This window comes from Mustela nivalis (assembly GCF_964662115.1).
Source record: "Mustela nivalis genome assembly, chromosome: 3".
In the NCBI taxonomy this organism is placed as follows: domain Eukaryota; kingdom Metazoa; phylum Chordata; class Mammalia; order Carnivora; family Mustelidae; genus Mustela; species Mustela nivalis.
Window position 1 is genome coordinate 38,960,903 of NC_139022.1, and position 20,854 is coordinate 38,981,756.

Consider the following 20,854-nt stretch of genomic DNA (forward strand, 5'->3'; position numbering starts at 1 on the left):
CCCCATTAGACTTTTTTTAAACTTCTTAAAGAGCTAGGTTTTTTGGGTTTTGGTTTGTTTTGTTTTTAACATAATTTGAAAGATAAGCTGGCTACTGCTTTTGTGAGGTTTCCCAAGAAATTTCTTGGGTCCTAAATATTTGAGTGTCTTCAGTGCGTAAATCATCTTCAGTGACCACTTAAACTTCCCTGGGATAGTCACAGGTCTGTTGTCGTGGGGTAATGACTAATAGCCCTCTTTTCAGAGGTATTCCATTTCCATGATAATCTGTGATTGCCCTAATCATGACATTTGTTCACCTCCATTAAATAAAGATCTGTGTTTCACGCTCACTACGTTCTCATTGCTCATGGAAGGACTCGTAGTGCTGTTAACAGCCATGTCCCCCTAGCAGCTACCATTTTGTATCAGTCTCGCATGGAACTAGGGACACTCACACAGTTTGTCTGTCTTCACTCAAAAGTTGCATTTCTTGGGATGCCTAGGTGGCTGAGTCAGTTAAGCATCAGACTCTTGATCTCAGTGCAGGTCTTGATCTCAGGGTTGTGAGTTCAACCCCTGCATTGGGCTCCATGATGGGTGTGGAGCCAACGTGAAAAAAAATTTTTTTTAAGTTGTGTTTCTTAAGAATTGCAAGCCTGTAAGACTTCTTCATACTGCTTAGTATCTGTTCTGTGTATTCTTGTCTATGCATGAAAAAGCCCAACTCTGAAAGGGTCCCAGAAATCTAAGAACACTTTTCACCTCTGAGAAGCAGGAGTTGGGGTCCGGGCTATATTGTTGGAGGGCAAAGCTGGGAGACTTTTTGCTTTATCTATTTACATCTGGCCTTTGTGCAGTGTAAGCATATTTTTTTGTTTCCTAACATTATCTTTTAAAATGTTTAAAAACTGCTCAGGGTTTTCCCTGAAAAGACAAGCTATTTTAGACCCAGCTGGTTTCATCTTCTTTATATGGAATCTGTTTCCTTCACCAGAGGAGAACTAGTCTCTTGCTTTTGTTTTCTTTCCCTTCCTTTCATGTTGCTTTGCTGAGTATATTAGGTTTTCCCATATCTTCAAGAAGAAGCCTCTTTTTAAAAGCTCGTGTCGTGTAATGTAACTCTTGAGAGAATAGCGTGAAGTTGAACATATCTAGGTCCAAGCTCATCTCTCCCACTTACTGACAATATGGCCTTGAGAAAGTAACTTAATTTCTCTGGACCTCAATGGCCTTATCTGTAAAATGGGGACAATAACAACCTCCCTCTTGGGATTGTTGTGAAGCTTCAATAAGATAATGCAGATTCTGGATGGTTCTGGGGATCATTGAATAAACATTCAAAATTCAGTAGCTAGCCAGTGAGTCCTCGTGACCATGAACTTCTCAGTCTGACTTTGGGTAACCACAAAAGTCATTTCTATTCTTGTATCATCTGTACTAATATTTACAAGACAGACATTCTTTGGGGTCTACTTCATATAAATATCGCCAGCCTTTCTTCCAATCCTGGTACTGGGTGAAGCTAGAGGCAGAAGAGACATCTTGCCAGAGTTTATGCCATGCAGAAAAAAATCAAGGCATCGCACGATTTCTTTGGCAAGTTGACTGCAGAGGAGCAGAGATGAAGTCTAATATGAAGTTAAAGGGGCTGAGACTCAGGAAATTACATTTTCAATTTTAAAATCATCACACCGCGAAGCCACAGGAGTCAAGGACGTGGAGTTGATCCTAAAATCATGATGAAGAGATTCCAGAATTCAAACAGCAGAAACAGCCCGAGATCACACAGGGAAAGGCTTCAGAGTGTTTTCTTTAGGACGTAATTTCTCTTGTCTACAAATTCGGAAAACAGGGAACATCGGGACCTACGAGGAGAGAGAACACAGTGAGTGTCTAGGTTGGGTTTGAATCCCTGCTCCTCCATTTCAGTGGGTATTAACTAAGGGAACAAGTCTCTGTGGTCACAATCCTAGCCTGTGGCTGCGTGTTTTCGGATTCCTAACTCATTAACTCTCCTCCAAGCCATACTGACTTGAAATGAGGTCCCGCTTAGTGGATAAGAAAACTGAGGTTCTAAGAATTAAATTGCACTCAAATTTACAACTCGCGACTCCTAAGCTGGAGCCTTCTGTCTACTTCATGCTGCTCTTACTTGGCTTTCTGCCCTGCCTTTGGGTTGCTGGTTCTCTGGTTCACAGACTCCTCAGGAGATGCTGTGCTCTTTGGGGTAATCTTGGTGGCCAGTTGTGGGTTTTTGCTTTGACTTTACTTTGGGTCCATTTGCTCTGCATCTCTCCCAGTTGCACAGTTTTGCACGGGCAGTGATGCTTTCTCTCCTCTTGTCTTCGATTTTGTTCTCCATTGGTCAGTTTGTTTTGGACAAAATACCCTTACACTACCTATCAGATGTGAACAAGAGATTCAACACCTTAAAAAAAGAGAAATTCCATGAGAAAGCCTTAATATATTGTCATCGTGGAAAAGGAAATGTAACTCCTTATTAAACTGAGGTCTCTGTGAGGTCTCTGTTTTCACACAACCATCTGGTGTTTTGCATTTCTCAGCTGCATATTTTGTCCAGAAGGAGTTGATTAATTCTGACCAAATGTGATTCAGTATTCAAAAGCTTCAGAATGTATTCGAAGTTTAGTTTGTTGAGTTCTTCCAACAAAACTGTGGAGAAGTATACTCTGTGCCAGGCTTTGGGTGAGATCCCCGCTAGGTGGTCTATGTCCAGTCCTTTTGGGACAGTTCCCAGAACTGGGCATCATTTATTCTCATCTGACAGTTGGGGAAACCGAGTCTCAGCTGTATCCCTGAGTGGTATGGCAGTTCCTGGAACCACTAGATATAGAATCTTTGGACTTTTATGAGTACATCCTTCTTTTCCAGGCGCCTGGTGGAATGAGTTACTACAGGAAATGTATATTAATTCTCACTAGTATGCTAAAGGTTTATGCTGCAATTTTTCTACTTTAAATGGTATGGATGAAAAAATTCTAATAGGCATTGAAAGTTGTTTTTAAAAGGTAAACTCATGACTCTCCCAAAAATACAAAATGGGCGTGCCAAAGATTTAACGAAACTCACTAATTAATGAGGAACCAGTAAGCTCTTATAATTGGTTCAGGAGAATCCAAAGCAGGGCACAGGCAAACAAGAAAATGAAGACTCAGTTGCACGTCCCCTGGAAAAAATGGATTTGTATCTCTAGGGACAAGCGGCATTTGTAGTACTGCTAGTCTGTACAATTTGTAGGTTGTAAGTATGGAGTTGTACAGTTTTGTACAGTTGTACAGTTATGGAGTCGCTCCTTGAAGAGCAGTAAAAGGAATCTGGAATAGACAGGATACTTTATGATTCCTGGTTCTCTACTGAAAAGCCACCCAGTGATTTTTTTTTTTTCCTTTTTCGCTTTCTCGGCCCATTTCAAAGTCACCATTTTCCCTAACATGTGTTTTCTTTATTATGTTGCCTCTTTTTTTTTTTTTCCTTTTCTTGCCCAGCATGGAGCCCAATGCAGGGCTTGAACTCAAGACCCTGAGAACAAGACCTGAGCTGAGATCCAAGAGTCTGACGCCCGACCCACTGAGCCCCCAGGCATCCCTATTATGTTGCCTTTTAAAGTGAGGGTGTACTCCTTCTGGAGGTGGTAGGAGACCCAAAGTGAATGCTCTAGCTTGTCCCTGTGACGATGCATACTCTTGGTCTTCAGCCACTTGGGGACAGGAAAATACAAAGACACCAGAATCTGCCTTTAGTTTCAGGTGAAGGACTCCAAGTGTGCTGATCCTCCTAAGACAATGTTTCTTTATGTCAGGGCCTCCTTCTGTGTGACCCAAGGCTGATTTGAGGGTTCAGCTGTCTGGTATGTGTCTCCTCTCTGGGTAAAGGGGGCCCGCCCTTGCTCTCATGGTTGTTGCCTCTGCTGCCTGCCACTCTCTCCCCTTCCCTGCACTTTCCCTCTCTTTTTTTCTTGTTTGTTGTTTCTTCTCTCTCCTGTTGAGGAGTTTCTTACTTGGGGAATTCTGAGTGTGGAGATCTGGTGTCACAGACCCCTCGCCAGCCATTCCAAGGACTCCTGGCTTCTCCACTGGAGCTCACCAGATCACAAGGCAGGGAAGGCAACTCTTAGCCTGTTGACTTCTTGGGACACTGTTTACACTTTGCTCTGACCACTTCCTTATCCCCACTGTTTCTTACTAAGCCACATTTAGATTCGGAGTTACTCAGGTACGAGAGAGCTAAGGTCTTATATATTTGTTTAAGGAACTTTTATTAACACCCCACAACAACCAGACATGCTCTCTAAATTGTTTTCTTTTCCATCTTTCCTAAGACTGGGTCCGCTGGATCAGAGTTTAACTAGGCGGGGATTAGCATTGGCATCCATGGACATCTGCAGTCACTGCTTCGAAATTCCAAGTATAACAAATCTGATGGGTGATGAAATTATTCACTTGCTGGTGAGGTTGTAAGGAAAGTTACCTGAGGGCTTCACTGGACGAGCAGTGTCTTAGTTGCAATAATATTCTGGAGAACTGTTAATTTCAGCAAACTATAGATTTTCATTAATTCATTTTAGGATAAGTTCGTACGGGGTTGGGGGGGTTGTTTTTGTATTTGTTTTTGTTTTATGAGCCCATTTCTTCCCCTTATACACAAGGGTCAGTGTATTTTTACACAGCATTTATCTCCAAACTTAGAGTTGTTGATGCTAAAAACTGGAATTCCGTGAATATCAATTTGCTTTACAGCAAGAGTTGCAGACATGGATGATTTCATTAAACCAAGACAGGAGATACAGAGATATAGAGGAAGGGCCCAAAGATAAGTAGGCATAAAATAGCATTTACATCTCTTTCTATACAACGTTCTTGCCAGTGGCAGTTCTTGGTATGTTTTTGATATATGACATTGTTTTTCCTTAGTCAAGGGTGTACATATTTCCAAACACAAGTGAATTCTTTTTTTTATTAAAGATTTTTAAATAAGATTTCATCTTTTTATTTGAGCTAGAGCGAGAGAGTGAGAGAGAGCACAGGAGGGGCAGAGGGAGAGGAGAAGCAGACTCCCCACTGAGCAGGGAGCCCGAAAGGTGTTTGAACTAGGCTGGTACCCTTGGAGATGGAGGGAAGTGGGGAGAGGGAGAATGGAAGGCTCTTGGTCATGGGCAAGGCAAGAGAGAGGATGGTGTGGTGGGGGACGGCCAGGCCTCCCACTTGAGCAGATGGTTGGAAGGACTGCTATTCATGAAGGTAGAATGGAGAAGGAACACTTTGGGGGGCACGAAGGAATCAAGGATTCCATTGTAGACATGGTGCATTTGGAATGCCTGCAAAACAGCCAAGGAAAAGGGAAACTTTGAATGCATTTGCAAAACGAGTTCAGAACTCCATCCCAGGACCCTGGGATCATGACCTGAGCCAAAGGCAGATGCTTAACCGGCTGAGCCCCCCAGGGGCCGCAAGTGAATTCATCTTGATTAAACACTGAAACCATATTTTCAACTCTTTGTGGCGTCCCAGGATGTACCTTGCATCTGTCCCTCTGTTACATGTTTAAACATAGAGCTCTCTGGGCTTGGAGCAGGTGGACCCTGTGTCTGATCTTCTACTGTAGCCAGAGGGCTCAGATGCTAGGCAAAACCACTGCATTGGCTTTTATACTAAATATTTGTATTATTGCCCTCCAGTATTTATTCATTGTGTGCAACGAGTCTGTATTCTTTAAAAAACAACAACAATAACAACAACAACAAAAACACAAAAAACAAAGACCTGAATGACGACAGTAAAAGAAACTACACTCTTGAGTGCGAGAGAAGAAAACCATATAGCTAGCTAGGTAAAACAAATACCTGTTTCTCTAGCTTTTTATTTATTTATTTTTTAAGATTTTTATTTATTTATTTGACAGACAGAGATCACAAGTAGGCAGAGAGACAGGCAGAGAGAGAGAGGAGGAAGCAGGCTCCCTGCTTGAGCAGAGAGCCTGATGCGGGGCTCGATCCCAGGACTGTGAGATCATGACCTGAGCTGAAGGCAGAGGCTTTAACCCACTGAGCCACCCAGGCGCCCCTGTTTCTCTAGCTTTTAAAACAAATAACCTCCCCCCCCTCCAACATATATATCTAAAACTCATTTTGCAGGCCAGCAAGTTTTCATAGGGAAGTGTTTAAGTGGGGCCAAGGGAGAGGGGAAGTGGGCTTCCTCTTCTGTAAGAAGTGCCATGGAGCAGGCGCCCACACGGGGGCCCAGAGGGTGACCCAGGGCACGGATGTATCATCTGGGCTCACAGAGAGCTTACTGTCTAGGGAGGAGAGGCAGACCATCAAAATTTAGGCAAATGAGGAGGATGTCAGGAACAAGGAAGTGTGTAAGTGTGTTGGTTCACAAAGACTGGAAGTCAGCATCTTTTTCTAATCTACATTTTGAAAGGCTCTGGTTGCTCAGTGAGAAGAGATTGGAAAGGGGTTTGAACTCGGCTGGTACCCGTGGAGAGGGAGGGAAGTAGGGAAGGGAGAATGGAAGGCTCTTGGTCATGGGCAGGGCAAGAAAGAGAGGATGTTGTGTTGGGGGATGGCCAGGCTCCCCCTGACCCCTCGCTTGAGCAAATGCTTGGAAGGGCTGCTATTCGTGAAGGCAGAAAGGAGAAGGACTGTGTTGGGGACACGGGAGAATCAAGGATTCCATCCTAGACATGGTGCATTTGGAATGCCTGCAAAACAGCCCAGAAAAAGGAAAACCCTGAATGCATTTGCTAAATGAGTCCTAGAAAGGGGTCAGAGTGAGTTCTAAGTGTGGGAGTTTGGGCACCTGAAGCCACGGGAGTGGAAGAGCTCACATGAGGGTAAGGTAGAGCAGAGGAGAAAAATGTGATCCAGGACTAGCCTTGAGATACAGCAGGCCTTTAAGGGATCTGGTAGAGGGTGCAGAGCTGACAAATGAGCCTGAGCAGGAATGGCTAAAGGCAGTTAAAGGGGGGAAAAAAAATCATATTGCATGATCACAGACCACACAGCCCTGGCTTGCAGTTTTCAGCTGCAACCCCCTATTGGCTCCAAGGAAGCCTTCACTAATGCTAGGAAAGAAATCCTCTGCGTGTTTGCCTTCCCTGTGCAGGGGGAGAAAGAGCTTCAGCTTCTTTTTCAAAGATGACCAAGCTGGACATAACCCAGAGAAGAGAACGAAAGGAGGAAGTGGCCGCTGTGTTTCTAAGGCAGGGTCTGCAGTTCCTCTGGGGCAACAACTGGGAAAGCCTCAGAAGTCAGCTTCTCCGTCCTGGTTGAGACCCATTCCTGCTAAACTGGGAGCAATCTTGCTGGCCGTGGCCTTGCTTTTCACACTTTCTCTTGTGGGAGGTTCAAGGGCTACTACATGAAAGAACGTTTCCCGTTGTCTTTATGTTTGAAAGCAAATGGAACTTTGAGGTTCAATGAGCTAAGGAGCTTAAGAGAGGTGCAGACTTTCAAATCCGGTCTTGGAGAGAGGACCACAGAGGATTTTTACTCCTCTCTCACTGTTTCCGGTGATTTCATAGTGTACAGTGTTTCCATCAAATAGACATTGTAGTAAATCCCAGATGGATGTTGGGAGATCGTGTCAGGCCCTAGTAGATGCAACACAGAATAACCTTCCAACTTTATGTGAGTTTCTGAGATCGTTGTTATTTCCCATGGATCTGAAATGTGGGGGGTATCCCTTCCTGTATAAATCGGTTTTATTTATTGAAATCCATCTCCTAAGTTCTGCAGCGGAAGACGGTCCCTGGTCTTAATGTGGTAACAGTAACTACGTGTGTCCGTTATTTTGATACAAACGATTTAATGTGGATTAACCCATGCACTCTTTTGCAAACCTTTAAGGAATAGAATTGGGTGCAACCGATGGAAATCTGGAACAGCTTGGAAACCTTCACACGTTGGCCGTTTCTCATGCTTTTTTGCTTTCCTTTTCTTTCTCAAAATATATTTCGGTTCTTCTTCTGCAATTTCAGTTCATGTTTCAGATGTTTAGATATCGACATCCATGAGGACAGAGGTTATGGTTCAGGGAAGCCTTTCCTTCAGGGCATGTGGCCATTATATTAATGAATGGCATCCTGGTCAGTAGGAAACACTTAGCATTACCTGAGTTGTATCCCACGAGCTACTTTGGCCCGAGCGTGGGACTGAACATGACAGCCCCCCTGGAGGGAGTCTCTCTTCTTAGATGCCCTCCCAACCTGGATTGGGAAGCAGCTGCCTTTTTGCTTTCTGCCACTAGCCTGTCCAAACTAGAAATAATTGTGGGGGTGCCTGGGTGGTTCAGTAGGTTAAAGCCTCTGCCTTCAGCTCAGGTCATGATCCCAAGGTCCTGGGATCAAGCCCCACATCAGGCTTTCTGCTCAGCGGGGAGCCTGCTTCCTCCTCTCCCTCTGTCTGCCTCTCTGCCTACTTGTGATCTGTCAAATAAATATATAAAATCTTAAAAAAAAAAAAAAAAAAAAAAAAAGAATTGTGTATCGCTAATGCCCTGACTCATTCCCACCTATCTGTACTTTTAGTCTTCTTTATCTTTCATTACTAAATGACTGCTTTCAAATATCCAGGTCTGGGCCCCCAGAGTGGGGATAGAGACCCCTAAAACTCCAGCTTGGAGGACCCAGAAGGCGAGAAAGAAAGCTCACACTTTGGTGGAGAAGTATGCACAGAGTGTCGGGAGTCCTGGGGGGGATATTTAGGGAAAAAATTAAACTTGGTTTGAGGAGTAAGTATATATTGAGCATTTTCACTGACCAGCTGTAAGCTAAGAGCATCACACGGCGTTTCATACTTAATATGTGCAACGATTATTACGTGTATCTTACACCTCCGTCAAATTAAGTGATGATAATTCCAAAAGCCAACTCTGAGCCTCAGCTTTTCCACAGTGTCTTACTCATGGAGCACATTTCATGAGCTCATGAAAGTGTGGCTATTTCCACAGAGTATGTAAATGTTTCAAGGGAACGAACAACAGCCGTTCATCAGAAATAGCAAAAGACAATGAGCTCTCCAAAGAATGACTGTTCTTTTCTAAGTCTTAACTTCTGGGAGTTGAAATCTAGGCTGGTTAGGCTGAACTGGAAGGGGCGGGCAAGTGTCTTAGGAAATTCGATTTTTTGCAGCTGACGTTTAAAGCAGGGATTTCGGGGCGCCTGGGTGGCTCAGTGGGTTAAGCCGCTGCCTTCGGCTCAGGTCATGATCTCGGGGTCCTGGGATCGAGTCCCGCATCGGGCTCTCTGCTCAGCAGGGAGCCTGCTTCCTCCTCTCTCTCTCTCTCTGCCTCTCTGCCCACTTGTGATTTCTCTCTGTCAAATAAATAAATAAAATCTTAAAAAAAAAAATAAAAAAATAAAGCAGGGATTTCCTTTGGGCACGCCTGGGTGGCTCAGTTGGTTAAGCATCTGCCTTCAGCTCCAGCTGATCTTAGGTTCTTAGGATCAAGCCCTGCTTGGGGCTCCCTGCTCAGCAGGGAGTCTGGTTATCCTTCTGCCTCCCCCTCCCCCTGCTTGTGCTCCTTCTCTCACTCTGGCAAATAAACAAATCTTAAAAAAACAACAACAAAAAACCATGGGACACCTGGGTGACTTAGTTGGTTGGGCGGCTGCGTTTGGCTCAGGTCATGATCCCGGGGTCCTGGGTTCGAGTCCCACATCAGCCTCCTTGTCCTGCGGGGAGCCTGCCTCTCTCTCTGCCTCTGCCTGCAACTCTGCCTGCTTGTGCTCTCTCTCTCTGAAAAATAAATAAATAAAATCTTAAAAAAAAAAAAAAAGAATGGCAATGAAATTTAAAAAAAAGCAGGGCTCTCCTTTTGATTTGCTTTCTTGAATTTGCTACTTAGTGTGGCTTTGCTATTTATCCTTCTTCCATTTAAACGTGTTCCTTTAAGTTTTCTTGGTGACTGGTGCCCAGAGGACAGTTGTGGAGTTGATTTTATATTTTTGATGTATTTCTTATAAAACTCAACTGGAGGAAACTGCATAATATTTCATTGCCTCATGAGACGTAATGTTTTTATAATCAGAAAAAGTTATCTTTGGAAAGGTTGTCTCCTTCAACTGCTAAACAAAGTATTGAGTGTATAACAGAAGGTATAAATTACTTGAGTAACTGGAGACCTTAATGATGATGCAAAAGAACCTGTTCTTTTCAGAAATGAGAACCTGGGATGCCTGGGTGGCTCAGTCAGTTAAACGTCTGCTTTCGACTCGGGTCCTAATTCCTGGGATCGAGTCCAGCATGGGGCTCCTTGCTCAGTGGGGAGTCTGCTCTTCCCTCTGCCTGCCGCTCCTCCTGCTTGTGCTCTCTCTGTGTCTCTTCCTGTCAAATACGTAAATGAAATCTTTTAAAAAGAAAGAGAAAGAAAGGAAAAGAAAGAAGGAATGAAAGGAAGGAGAACCAAATGCCCAGAAGTGTAGTAAAGTTTTAGGCCTTTTCTGAACAGAAACCAATGTCAGTAGGTGGAAGGCAACCATATAGTGGAAAAATGAGAAGGAACATCGTCCTTAATATCTGTTTTTTTTTTTTTTTTTAATTTGCTTCTTTGTAGTGGCCACAGATGTCTTTAATTCCAAAAACCTGGCCGTGCAGGCACAAAAGAAGATCTTGGGGAAGATGGTGTCCAAATCCATCGCCACCACCCTCATCGATGACACAAGCAGCGAGGTGCTGGATGAGCTCTACCGAGTGACCAAGGAGTACACCCAGAACAAGAAGGAGGCAGAGAAGATCATTAAGAACCTCATCAAGACAGTCATCAAGCTGGCCATCCTTTACAGAAATAACCAGTTCAACCAAGACGAGCTGGCGCTGATGGAGAAATTCAAGAAGAAAGTTCACCAGCTGGCCATGACCGTGGTCAGCTTCCACCAGGTGGAGTACACCTTTGACCGGAACGTGTTATCCCGCCTGCTGAACGAGTGCAGAGAGATGCTTCACCAGATCATCCAGCGTCATCTCACGGCCAAGTCGCACGGACGGGTTAATAACGTCTTTGACCATTTCTCAGATTGTGATTTCTTAGCGGCCTTATATAACCCCTTTGGGAATTTTAAGCCCCACTTACAAAAACTCTGCGATGGTGTCAACAAAATGCTGGACGAGGAGAACATCTGATCGTGTGCATTAAGACTGGGACCGCTCGTAATTTCTTTGAAAACGGAGCACTGCTGATTTATGAAGGAAAAACGAATTTTTTAAAGGTGACCTATGTTTCTGAAAGACTGGTGCCCAGCTCAGGCGTCCGACGTCGTCAGTAATGTTTTATGCAGCTTGTTTTATTTGAAGAAAAGCAGATTGCCAAAAACTCTGGTGAAATGCTCCCTCCCTAACAGTTCGCAGATCGTGGGAAAGGTGTCTCTGGTCGTGTGATGCAAATAGAGAGTTGTACAAAGAAAAATGGATAGCTCCAGACTGCAAGAGGTGGTTTTTTGGGGGTCAGTTGTTGTGTCTTTAGCACGTTGGCTATTTCTCACCTGTAGAAAGTTATGTACTTTCATTCACTATTATTCCTCGCTGTGTATCCCTACCTTGGTTAAAAAGCTGAAAACCCTCTCTTTCTCTCCTTGCTGCCTTTGAGATGATTTAATTTTCAAGTCCCTTTTGCTCAATGCTCCTTTGTTAAAGATTTTGTCACTGACAGTTAAGAATTGGGTCTACATCAAGAATTAAGACATTCAAGAATTGAAGGCGGTCAGATCGAACACTCAGAAAAACAGGAAACTGCTTCTCAGAAGTCAGTATTGTAGGACCCAGCTCTATTTGACGTCGTGACTAATGTCTAATAGACAAATATATTTCGGGACTGGAGTCCCGTTTTTTAGTACCAACGGTAGTACTTTGAAAATGGGGTAATTCTTGAAAATGCTGGTGGTCTCTCCACTTTTAGTATATGTTTCAGCTGTAAGAGACACAAGGAAAAATCTAGATGGTTCTTGTAAAAATGAGCAATACTAAGTACAACAATCTTTATTTTAGAGATGAGCTCATCCAAATAATGTAGGGGGGCTTAAAGGGCCAAAAAGGAAGAAAACATATTGCTGTGGGCCATGAGAATGAAAATAAATGCATTTCAACATTGAATAAGGTTTGATAGGTAAATAAAGAATGTCACTTTTTTATTTAACTAATAAGGTTTTTGCTATTTTGTTATTTGCTATCTTGATGAGTAAACCAAAGAATATTTGTATTCTAAGCCTTTTGTGTGTTGTTTCTATATAATTTTATGCATGTGAATGATAAAGTAAAGATCTTATTTTATTGGGGGAAAAAAAAAACCAGAAACCTGCTGAGCAACTATCAGGAAACAATAGACTTAAATCCCAGCCCTAAATATTTGCATTGGCGCTATTTCCATGATTTAACATACTCTTTTGCCTGGAATTTGCCTGCCTCCCAGAAGACTGACATTGCAATAGGAGTTCACCAGGGAAGAGCCTACAACTTAAAAATTCCAGAGGTTGTGATCTGGTTTAACCCACCCACCCTTGTCTCAGACTAGTAGCCGAGAGAGGCAGAGTGTCTCCCTGTTTGATATAAAATCCTCATCCCCCAGATCCAAACTGAAATTACCATTTTCACTTCTCAGAAAGGGCAGGTGACTCTTACAGTTTGTAGCAAGAGCATAGCTTCATAGCTGTGGACAGGACCAGCTAGAGAGAGAGGGAACCTGGGGACAAATTTTGATCAGGGGGCGCCTGGTTAGCTCAGTCGTTAAGCATCTGCCTTCGGCTCAGTTCATGATTCCAGGGTCCTGGTATCAGGCCCTACATGGGGCTCCCTGCTCACTGGGAAGTCTGCTTCTCTCTCTGCCTCTGCCCCCGCCACCGCCCCCTGCTAATGCTCTCTCTCTCTCTCTCTCTCTCTCTCAAATAAATAAATAAATAAATAAATAAATATTTAAATCAATAAGTGTGGTATGGATAAAGTCCATTTTAGAAACATCCTTGCTTCAGGCAGTAATGGACAATGTGCTTCTGAAATGGTTTTTCACACAGTGACATTTGAGATGGTATTTAAATTATGCAGGTCTGACCTATTCTCTAAAGCTCTGGGTATGATTTTATACAGAGACATTTTACGAACTTTGGAACATGGCTTCTAATTTGGGGACATCTCATGGCTCGAATGTCAGAACTCTCTAGAACTTCAATTCAGGATGCTCACAACCAGCCATGACTTTGAACAATGATCCGTGCAGCCTGCTTCTCCCACCAGGCTCTCCTTCCCCAGACGGGCAAGGCACTTTATGTGCCCACAGCCAAGAGAGAAGTGGCCTTCACCATTGTGTTCCCCAGAAAATGTATGGTTTTACTTTGACACTTTACTGTTATTTGCCAGGTTCAGGGGCTAGAAATACTGAGCAAGTTGCTTCTAAAATAGCTTTGTGTTTTTCTGATTCTTAGACCTTCCATTTACAACTCAAAATGAGTTCAAAAGAGGAACCAGTGTTAGGAACTTTACTGGTACAGAAATAAGGCTTTCTTTCTTTCTTTCTTTCTTTCTTTTTTTTTTTTTTTTTGGTCCTATAGACTAATGTCTCATTCACAATTATCTGGAAAATTCTGTTTTCCCACCATGTAAAACAACAACAACAACAAAACCAACAACGAAAGGCTTAAGATTTCTGATTGTGTTTTGACCCCTGCAAAGGATTAAAATGGTATTTTGTGGTCTGTACATACCAGTTGGATATTTACTGAGATTTTAGTTTATCCTTGAGATTTCTGATGGGAGCACCTGATTATAATTTAGCATAATGATCTGGACAGATAATAATTGACAGATGAATATATCTATGCATTTAATGAAATATTTGTAATAAACAGTTAAGTGCTCTGTAATTGCTAGGAAATTAAAATATACTTTTTTTAAAAAAAAGAGATTTTTTGATAGAGAGTGTGAGCAGAGGGAGTGGCAGTGGGAGAGCAAGACGCAGACTCCCTGCCCATCAAGGAGCCAGATGCAAGGCTCGATCCCAGGACTCCTGGACCATGACCTGAGCCAAAGGCAGATACTCAACCAACTGAGTCCCTCAGGCACCCCAAAATTAAAATATTCTAATAAAACTAATCTAATTAGTATGTTAAAAATATTTGGACATTTTTAGTCAATCTTGCTTTTCCAAAACTTGCGTTTTGGAACCAAGTTGAACTTGGTCATGTTTGAAAAAAATCACTGTTTTACTTGATAGATTGCATTCCTGGGACTAAAGCTTCTCTGTAATTTTTAAAGTCCAAGCGGGTTTTAGCAGCCCGTGCTGTTTATGGGAGATGAACTTTTATCCAGGCTCTGAAATAATTTTCCTTATGATGATTCAGATAAAGTCTTTATAGAAAGCCCCTAATGAAAACACTGAGGTACTACCCAGAAAAATGAGTCAACTTTTTTCCAACATGAAACAACAGGAAAATCCTCAGGAGCTTAAAATCACATATCACTATCACAGCAAGCGATCATAAATCTGTTTTGTCTTTTACTGAGGTGTCCTTTTGGTTACTTATGTGTATACCCAGGGCCAGAAAAACACTTTTATCACAGGGAATTTCCCAAAATGGAAACATTTTTGTGTAAGCTGCCAAAGATGAGTTTTCATGTCTGTCTCGCCAAAGATGTGTTTTCCAGCCAGCAGTGAACATCAGCCCCCAAGTTATAGGGGACAAGACACCAAAAACGTCCCGTCGGCTAAGCACTGAAAAGGATTGGGACAAGACAGCCAGCATTTCACCGTTAAGAGAAAAACATCTGTGCTCTGGAAAATGTTCTTAGGTACAGACAATTGTGCTGTATGTCCACCAAAATTCCATGAGGTCTTTGTCTGAGGAGGCAGCCATGGGTTAAGAACCCCCCTCCTTTTCCTTCATAGGTGCCTGAAGAAATTCTCTGCCTGCCTCCCTAATAGTTACATAACGATTTTGGCCTCACAGAGATGAGGTGCTGATCAGGCTCTTGGGGTTTCTTCTGTGTTTTTTGTTTTTCTTAATTCCAGTATAGTTAACATACAGTGTTCTGTTAGTTTCAGGTACACAATATAGGAACTCAGCGGTTCCACACAGTACTCAGTGCCGTCAGGACAAGGGCACGCCTTAATCCCACCACCTACCTCATCCCCACTTCCCCCCCACAACCCCCGTGCGTTCTCCATAGCTAAGAGTCTCTTTTTGGTACTTGGGGTACTTGGTTCTTTTTTTTTTTTTAAGATTTTATTTATTTATCAGAGAGATAGGGGGAGAGAGCAAGCACAGGCAGACAGAATGGCAGGCAGAGGCAGAGGGAGAAGCAGGCTCCCTGCCGAGCAAGGAGCCCGATGTGGGACTCGATCCCAGGACACTGGGATCATGACCCGAGCCGAAGGCAGCAGCCCAACCAACTGAGCCACCAAGGCGTCCCATGGGGTACTCGGTTCTTAACACAAGAAAAGCACTCATGATCTTTAAAAGTATGTGGTTTGATTCCTCAAACACTCTAAGACAACGTGCTTCTTCTCTATACTTTGGTTTTAATACTGAAAAGCTTACAGATGGATTAACTCAGTCATTTAAACCTGCCTGATGTGAGGCATAAATTCAAAGCGTGGGAGTGAAAACTTGGAGTATGCATATCAGGATTGCCACCATGATCCGGGATGACTGAGGTCTTGTGAGAAATCGAGGTTCCATTTTCCCAGAAATTGGCCGTTAGGAGCCTAGCAAGACTCCCCACTCAACCAATCTCAGTGACTGCTCAGCATCTGTTACGGCTCTTTTCTACGATCACTTGTGTTCACTAATGGATAAATGCTTGCAAAGCAAATGATACGTTTTTGTAAGACATTGAGTGTCTTGGACTAGGACTTGTTGGTGAAATTGCCACTGTTACTGCTGTTCCCTAATCATATGGACTTTGTGTTGTTTTGGCTGAGGAGTCTCATTTTTAGCTTGCTGAGATACTCACTGAGCCTGCATTGAAAACCACAAGTGGAAATATTCCACAGTACTTTCAAACCCCATGGGTCAGGAGTTTGCATCTCTTCCTCCCTGGAACTCCCTGGGGGGTGGCCAGGTAGAACCCCACAGGTTACCACAGAGGGCGTGTCTTCTGGGGACCTCTCCCGCCCTGTCTACACTTTGAATAAGATCAACTACCTCACATTCTCATTTTAAGGGTAAAATTAAAACATGGTGAGCTTTGAAACCTGAAGGCTGTTCCTTTGTGAGGTATAATTTATCGATGGCTTGTCGCGATTTTCCAAACAAGCGATGAAAATGAGCCTGGAGCCTTCCTTAAATTAAACAACAGACTTCCACAGCCCGAGAGAGAGAGAGAGAGTTTTTATTAATTTCTGGTTTCCTTAATAAAATGCTTTTTGCTTTCAATTTAGGAAAATTCTTTTGGGTTGAGTTGTTGGACTTAATGGTTTCCGACAGTTACTGAAGTCTGATCTCTTAGCCAGTTAAATTCTGGATCGCTTCAATTATTTTATCATTCCTGCTGGCTTTAGTTTTCTATTGTTGCATAACAAGCCACCCCAAAATTTTGTGGTTTAAGACAACAACCATTTTTTTTTTCTCCCATGATTCTGTGGGTTGACGGGGTGTAAAGGGCCCGTTGTCTTTACTGCGTTCTTCTGTGGCTGTAGTCGGACAGTGACTTGGACCGGGATCTTCTGGAGATTTGACTGTGCCAAGCCCCCCCTTCCCCAGTCTCTACTTACTACTTTTTCAGATCATCCAAAAGAGCAGGGGCTAGAAGTTTCTTGACCTTTTTTATTTTTATTTTTATTTTTTTTCAGATTTCATTTACTTATTTGACAGAGAAGGAGACAGTGTGCATAAGTGGGAAGGGCAGCAGGTAAAGGGAGGGTTCGAAGCAGACTCTCCACTGAGCAGGACCCTGGAATCATGACCTGATTCAAAGGTAGATGCTTAACCAATTGAACCACCCAGGCGCCCTGCTTCTGGGCCTTCTTAAGGGAAATGCCTAGAACAGGCACACTGTCACTTCTGTGTCATTCTCTTAGTTAAAGCAAACTACAGGCTATGTGTACGCTCCTCAAGACCACTTTTAGGTTTGGTACTTTGCTAGGAGGACTCACAGAACTCAGAAACGCTATGATACTCACAGTTAAGGTTTAGTACAGCAAAAGGGTATGGATTCAAATCAGCAAAGGAAAAAAGCATAGAGGACAGAATCCAAGAGAAGTCAGGTACAAAGTTCCAGTTGTCGCCTTCCAGTAGAGTTTTACAGACAACACTTAGTTGTCCCAGCAATGATGTATAACAACACGTACAGTATTGCCAACCTGAGCTTTGATGTCTGGGCTTTTATTAGGAGTCAGTCACATAGGCATGGAATGACTGACCTTTGTTAGCCTCCAGACCCTCCAGAGGTCACACTGATACCTGATGGTCCAGAGCCCCAGGCAGATAAGAACGGAAGTTAACCAGAAATCACATGGTTAGGAGTAAACTATCTGGTATGGCCAAAGGCCCTTGATACACAAAGACGCTCAATTAAGGGCGATGTATCAAGCATTTCGAGATTATCTCCTGGGAGCTAATCGCGGGTCAGTCCTTTCTCAGGGATGTACAAGTGTTGACCATCCCAAGGCTGCAGTTTTACCCCTTTGCTGCACCTAAGACTCACTACAGTTTCATATAGGAAGGACTTCACAAGGGCACGAATTCTGGGATGCTTGGTTCTTTGGGGCCATCTTGGAAAAACCAGGTACCTTATCACCATTTTCCCCTCATGGCTCCAAAAGAGCTAATAAGAGTCCTGAGGGTGTCTGGGGTTCTCCATGTGATAGTCTGTTTTAACTGGAAATGAGTATATATGAAAAAAAAAAATTAATAGTGGACTAACCTGGGCGCCTGGGTGGCTCAGTGGGTTAAAGCTTCTGCCTTTGGCTCAGGTCATGATCCCAGGGTCCCGGGTTCAAGCCCCACATTGGGCTCTCTGCTCCGCGGGGAGCCTGCTTTCTCCTCTCTCTCTCTCTCTGCCTGCCTCTCTGCCTATTTGTGATCTCTGTCTGTCAAATAAATAAATAAAATCTTTAAAAAAAAATAGTGGACTGGGGCGCCTGGGTGGCTCAGTGGGTTAAGCCTCTGCCTTCGGCTCTGGTCATGATCTCAGGGTCCTGGGATCAAGCCCCGCGTTGGGCTCTCGCTCAGCAGGGAGCCTGCTTCCCCCTCTCTCTGCCTGCCTCTCTGCCTACTTGTGATCCCTGTCTGTTGAGTAAAGAAAAATACTTATAAAAAAAATAGTGGACTAACCTGTTAATAATCCCATTCTTGTTCATATGAAGATGTGAGTCCCATCTGTGCCTGGTAAGCTGAAGAAATGATCATGAACATCTTTGATATGTCCAACACCAGTGTGTGGCCCAGAACGGTACACAATTACTCAATTCCTGTACCCGAGGAGGAGTTTACTGACTGATGGGGACAGTGACCAGGCACAGGTAATTTAGGACAAAATTGAGATTCCCAGGATGAAGGGGATCCCAAGAAAAGCTTAGTTTTAGCCCCAGAGAGGCTGCCTGGCTATAAAATTTGTGAACAGTTTTTGAGTTTTGAAATAGATACTTTAGATACTTTAAAAGCAGTATGCTCGGGGTACCTGGGTAGCTCAGTCAGTTATATGTCTGACTATGGGTTTCAGCAGGGGGTGTGGTCTCAGGGTCATGAGATCAAGCCCCTCTCCTACTCCACACTCAGTGAAGAGTCTGCCTTAGACTCTCACTCCATCTCCCTCTGCCTCTCTGTGCCGTGCCCCTTCCCACTCTCTGTCTCAAATAAATAAAATATGTATTTAAAAAAATAAATAAATAAAAGCAATACACTCACCATAATGGCAATTTCATTTTCAAAATCAATGGCAAATACGTGTGTGTGCATATGAAAGTATGGTGAAAGGAAAATGTTCACAGTCCATTTTTTGTTCATTCAGAATAAAAATGACTGTAAATGAGGCCATGGGAAAATGTAGATTACAAACTCTACCGAATAGAAAAATCTAAAATAAAAACTGTGAAGTCACATCTTAATTAACATTTAGGTAATCTTTTAGTTCTTGGGAAAATATGAGACCTAGCAACATGGAAGGCTTTTTAAAAAAAAAAATCATTTTTCTGCGGCACCTGGGTGGCTCAGTGGGTTAAAGCCTCTGCCTTCGGCTCAGGTCATGATCCCAGGGTCCTGGGATCGAGCCCAGCATCAGGCTCTCTACTCAGCGGGGAGCCTGCTTCCTCCTCTCTCTCTGCCTGCCTCTCTGCCTACTTGTGATCTCCGTCTGTCAAATAAATAAATAAAACTTAGGTTTTATTTAGGCAGGCAGAGAGAGAGGAGGAAGCAGGCTCCCTGCTGAGCAGAGGGCCCGATGCTGGGCTCGATCCCAGGACCCTGGGAACATGACCTGAGCCGAAAGCAGAGGCTTTAACCCACTGAGCCACCTACGCACCCCAAATAAATAAAATTTTAAAAAATAATTTTTCCACGGGTGCCTGGGTGGCTCAGTTGGCTAAGTGTCTGATCAGGTCATGATCTCAGGGTCCTGGGATCCAGTCCGGCATTGGGCTCTCTGCTCAGCGGGGAGCCTGCTTCTCCCTCTGCCTGCCTCTCTCCCTGCTTCGGCTCTCTCTCTCTGCCAAATAAAATAATAATAATAATAATAATTAATTAATTAATGACATAATTAAATAACTAAATAAACTCTTTGTAAAAAGATCATTTTCCCAGAGGTAGATTGCAGCCAAGCTTGTGCAGCTAGGTGAACCCTGGCTTCACAGCCTTGTGTTCAGTGAGGTGTATCTGCATCCCCTGAGGCTTCAGATCAGGACACAGACACGCACGATTTGAACCGGTCCTGTGAGCAGGGCCCTTCCCTGTTTCTTGCCAGCCTAGTCAATGAGCCAGATCCCAGGGGGTTCTGCTCACTACTTCGTTCCAGCTTCGTCCAGCTTCTCACTTGTTGCTGAGCCCTGCCCAGCTCACTGAGTCTTCAAGAGGAAACAGTAACAAGCACCGTGTCCTCTTGCCAGCAAAGGCCGGGGAGTACACAGCCTGAGGAAGGAGCCCAGTGTGAGGTTTGAACCTCACTGCGTCTCACCCCCAGTGGTTGGCTCTTCCTGTGGCTCGTAGACAAGACAGGGGACTTTTCCTTTTACTGGGTTATGTTCAGAGAATTGGTGTCCAAGGTCCTTTTTGGACAAATCACAACAGTTCTTTGTACTTTTTAACTCACAACAGGATTTTTTTTTCCATATCTCCTGATGACAAAAAGATGGGCTTTTGAAGTTTTAGTTTTAGTTCGTTTTATCTATCTCTTGACTAACCACGGACTTTCAACCAAGAATAATAATGTAAACAATGGTTGATTGCTTTAAAACCCACCCTGTGTTCTGAACCAGTTGTCGTTTATTAGCAGACCTAGAGAGAAGACGTCACCTCTAATCTGTGTGATAGGGTATGGTACGCTTCTTTCTCTCAGACTTTATTTTATTTTTTTAAAGATTTTATTTATTTACTTGACAGACAGAGATCACAAGTGGGCAGGAAGGCGGGGGTGGGAGGGGTCACAGGCTCCCCACTGAGCAGAGAGCCCTATGCGGGGCTCCGGTCCCTGATCCGTGGGGAGTCTGCTTCTCCCTCTCTGTTCCTTCCTCTCCCTCTGCTCCTGCTCTCTCTTTCTCAAATAAATAAAATCTAAAAAACAAAACAAAACAAAAATTAAGAAAGGAGCTACTTCATAGACAAAGTAGTGGTCTCTCCTACTACTAGACCACTTCCTTTGCCTCTAACAAAGGGCTTTGTAAGTTTTCAAAAACCAACCATATGGGGCAGGTTACTTTTTACCTTTGGGATTATCACT

General features: G+C 43.5%; 1 protein-coding gene across 5 annotated transcripts in view; it reads left to right on the forward strand.

Annotated features, from left to right (window-relative positions):
* TNFAIP8 (TNF alpha induced protein 8) overlaps positions 1-12,200 on the forward strand; it is a 114,942-nt gene extending 102,742 nt beyond the window's left edge. For 4 of the 5 annotated variants that reach the window (XM_082724158.1, XM_082724160.1, XM_082724157.1 and 1 more), the window contains one exon: positions 10,557-12,200. In XM_082724158.1, coding sequence (XP_082580284.1) covers positions 10,557-11,122 — 566 coding nt within the window. In that variant the 3' untranslated portion in view covers positions 11,123-12,200. Of the gene's footprint in view, positions 1-1,495; positions 1,868-10,556 lie in introns of those variants that run through there. The other variant, XM_082724159.1, reaches the window with a different exon arrangement.
* Positions 12,201-20,854: the final 8,654 nt, after the last annotated feature.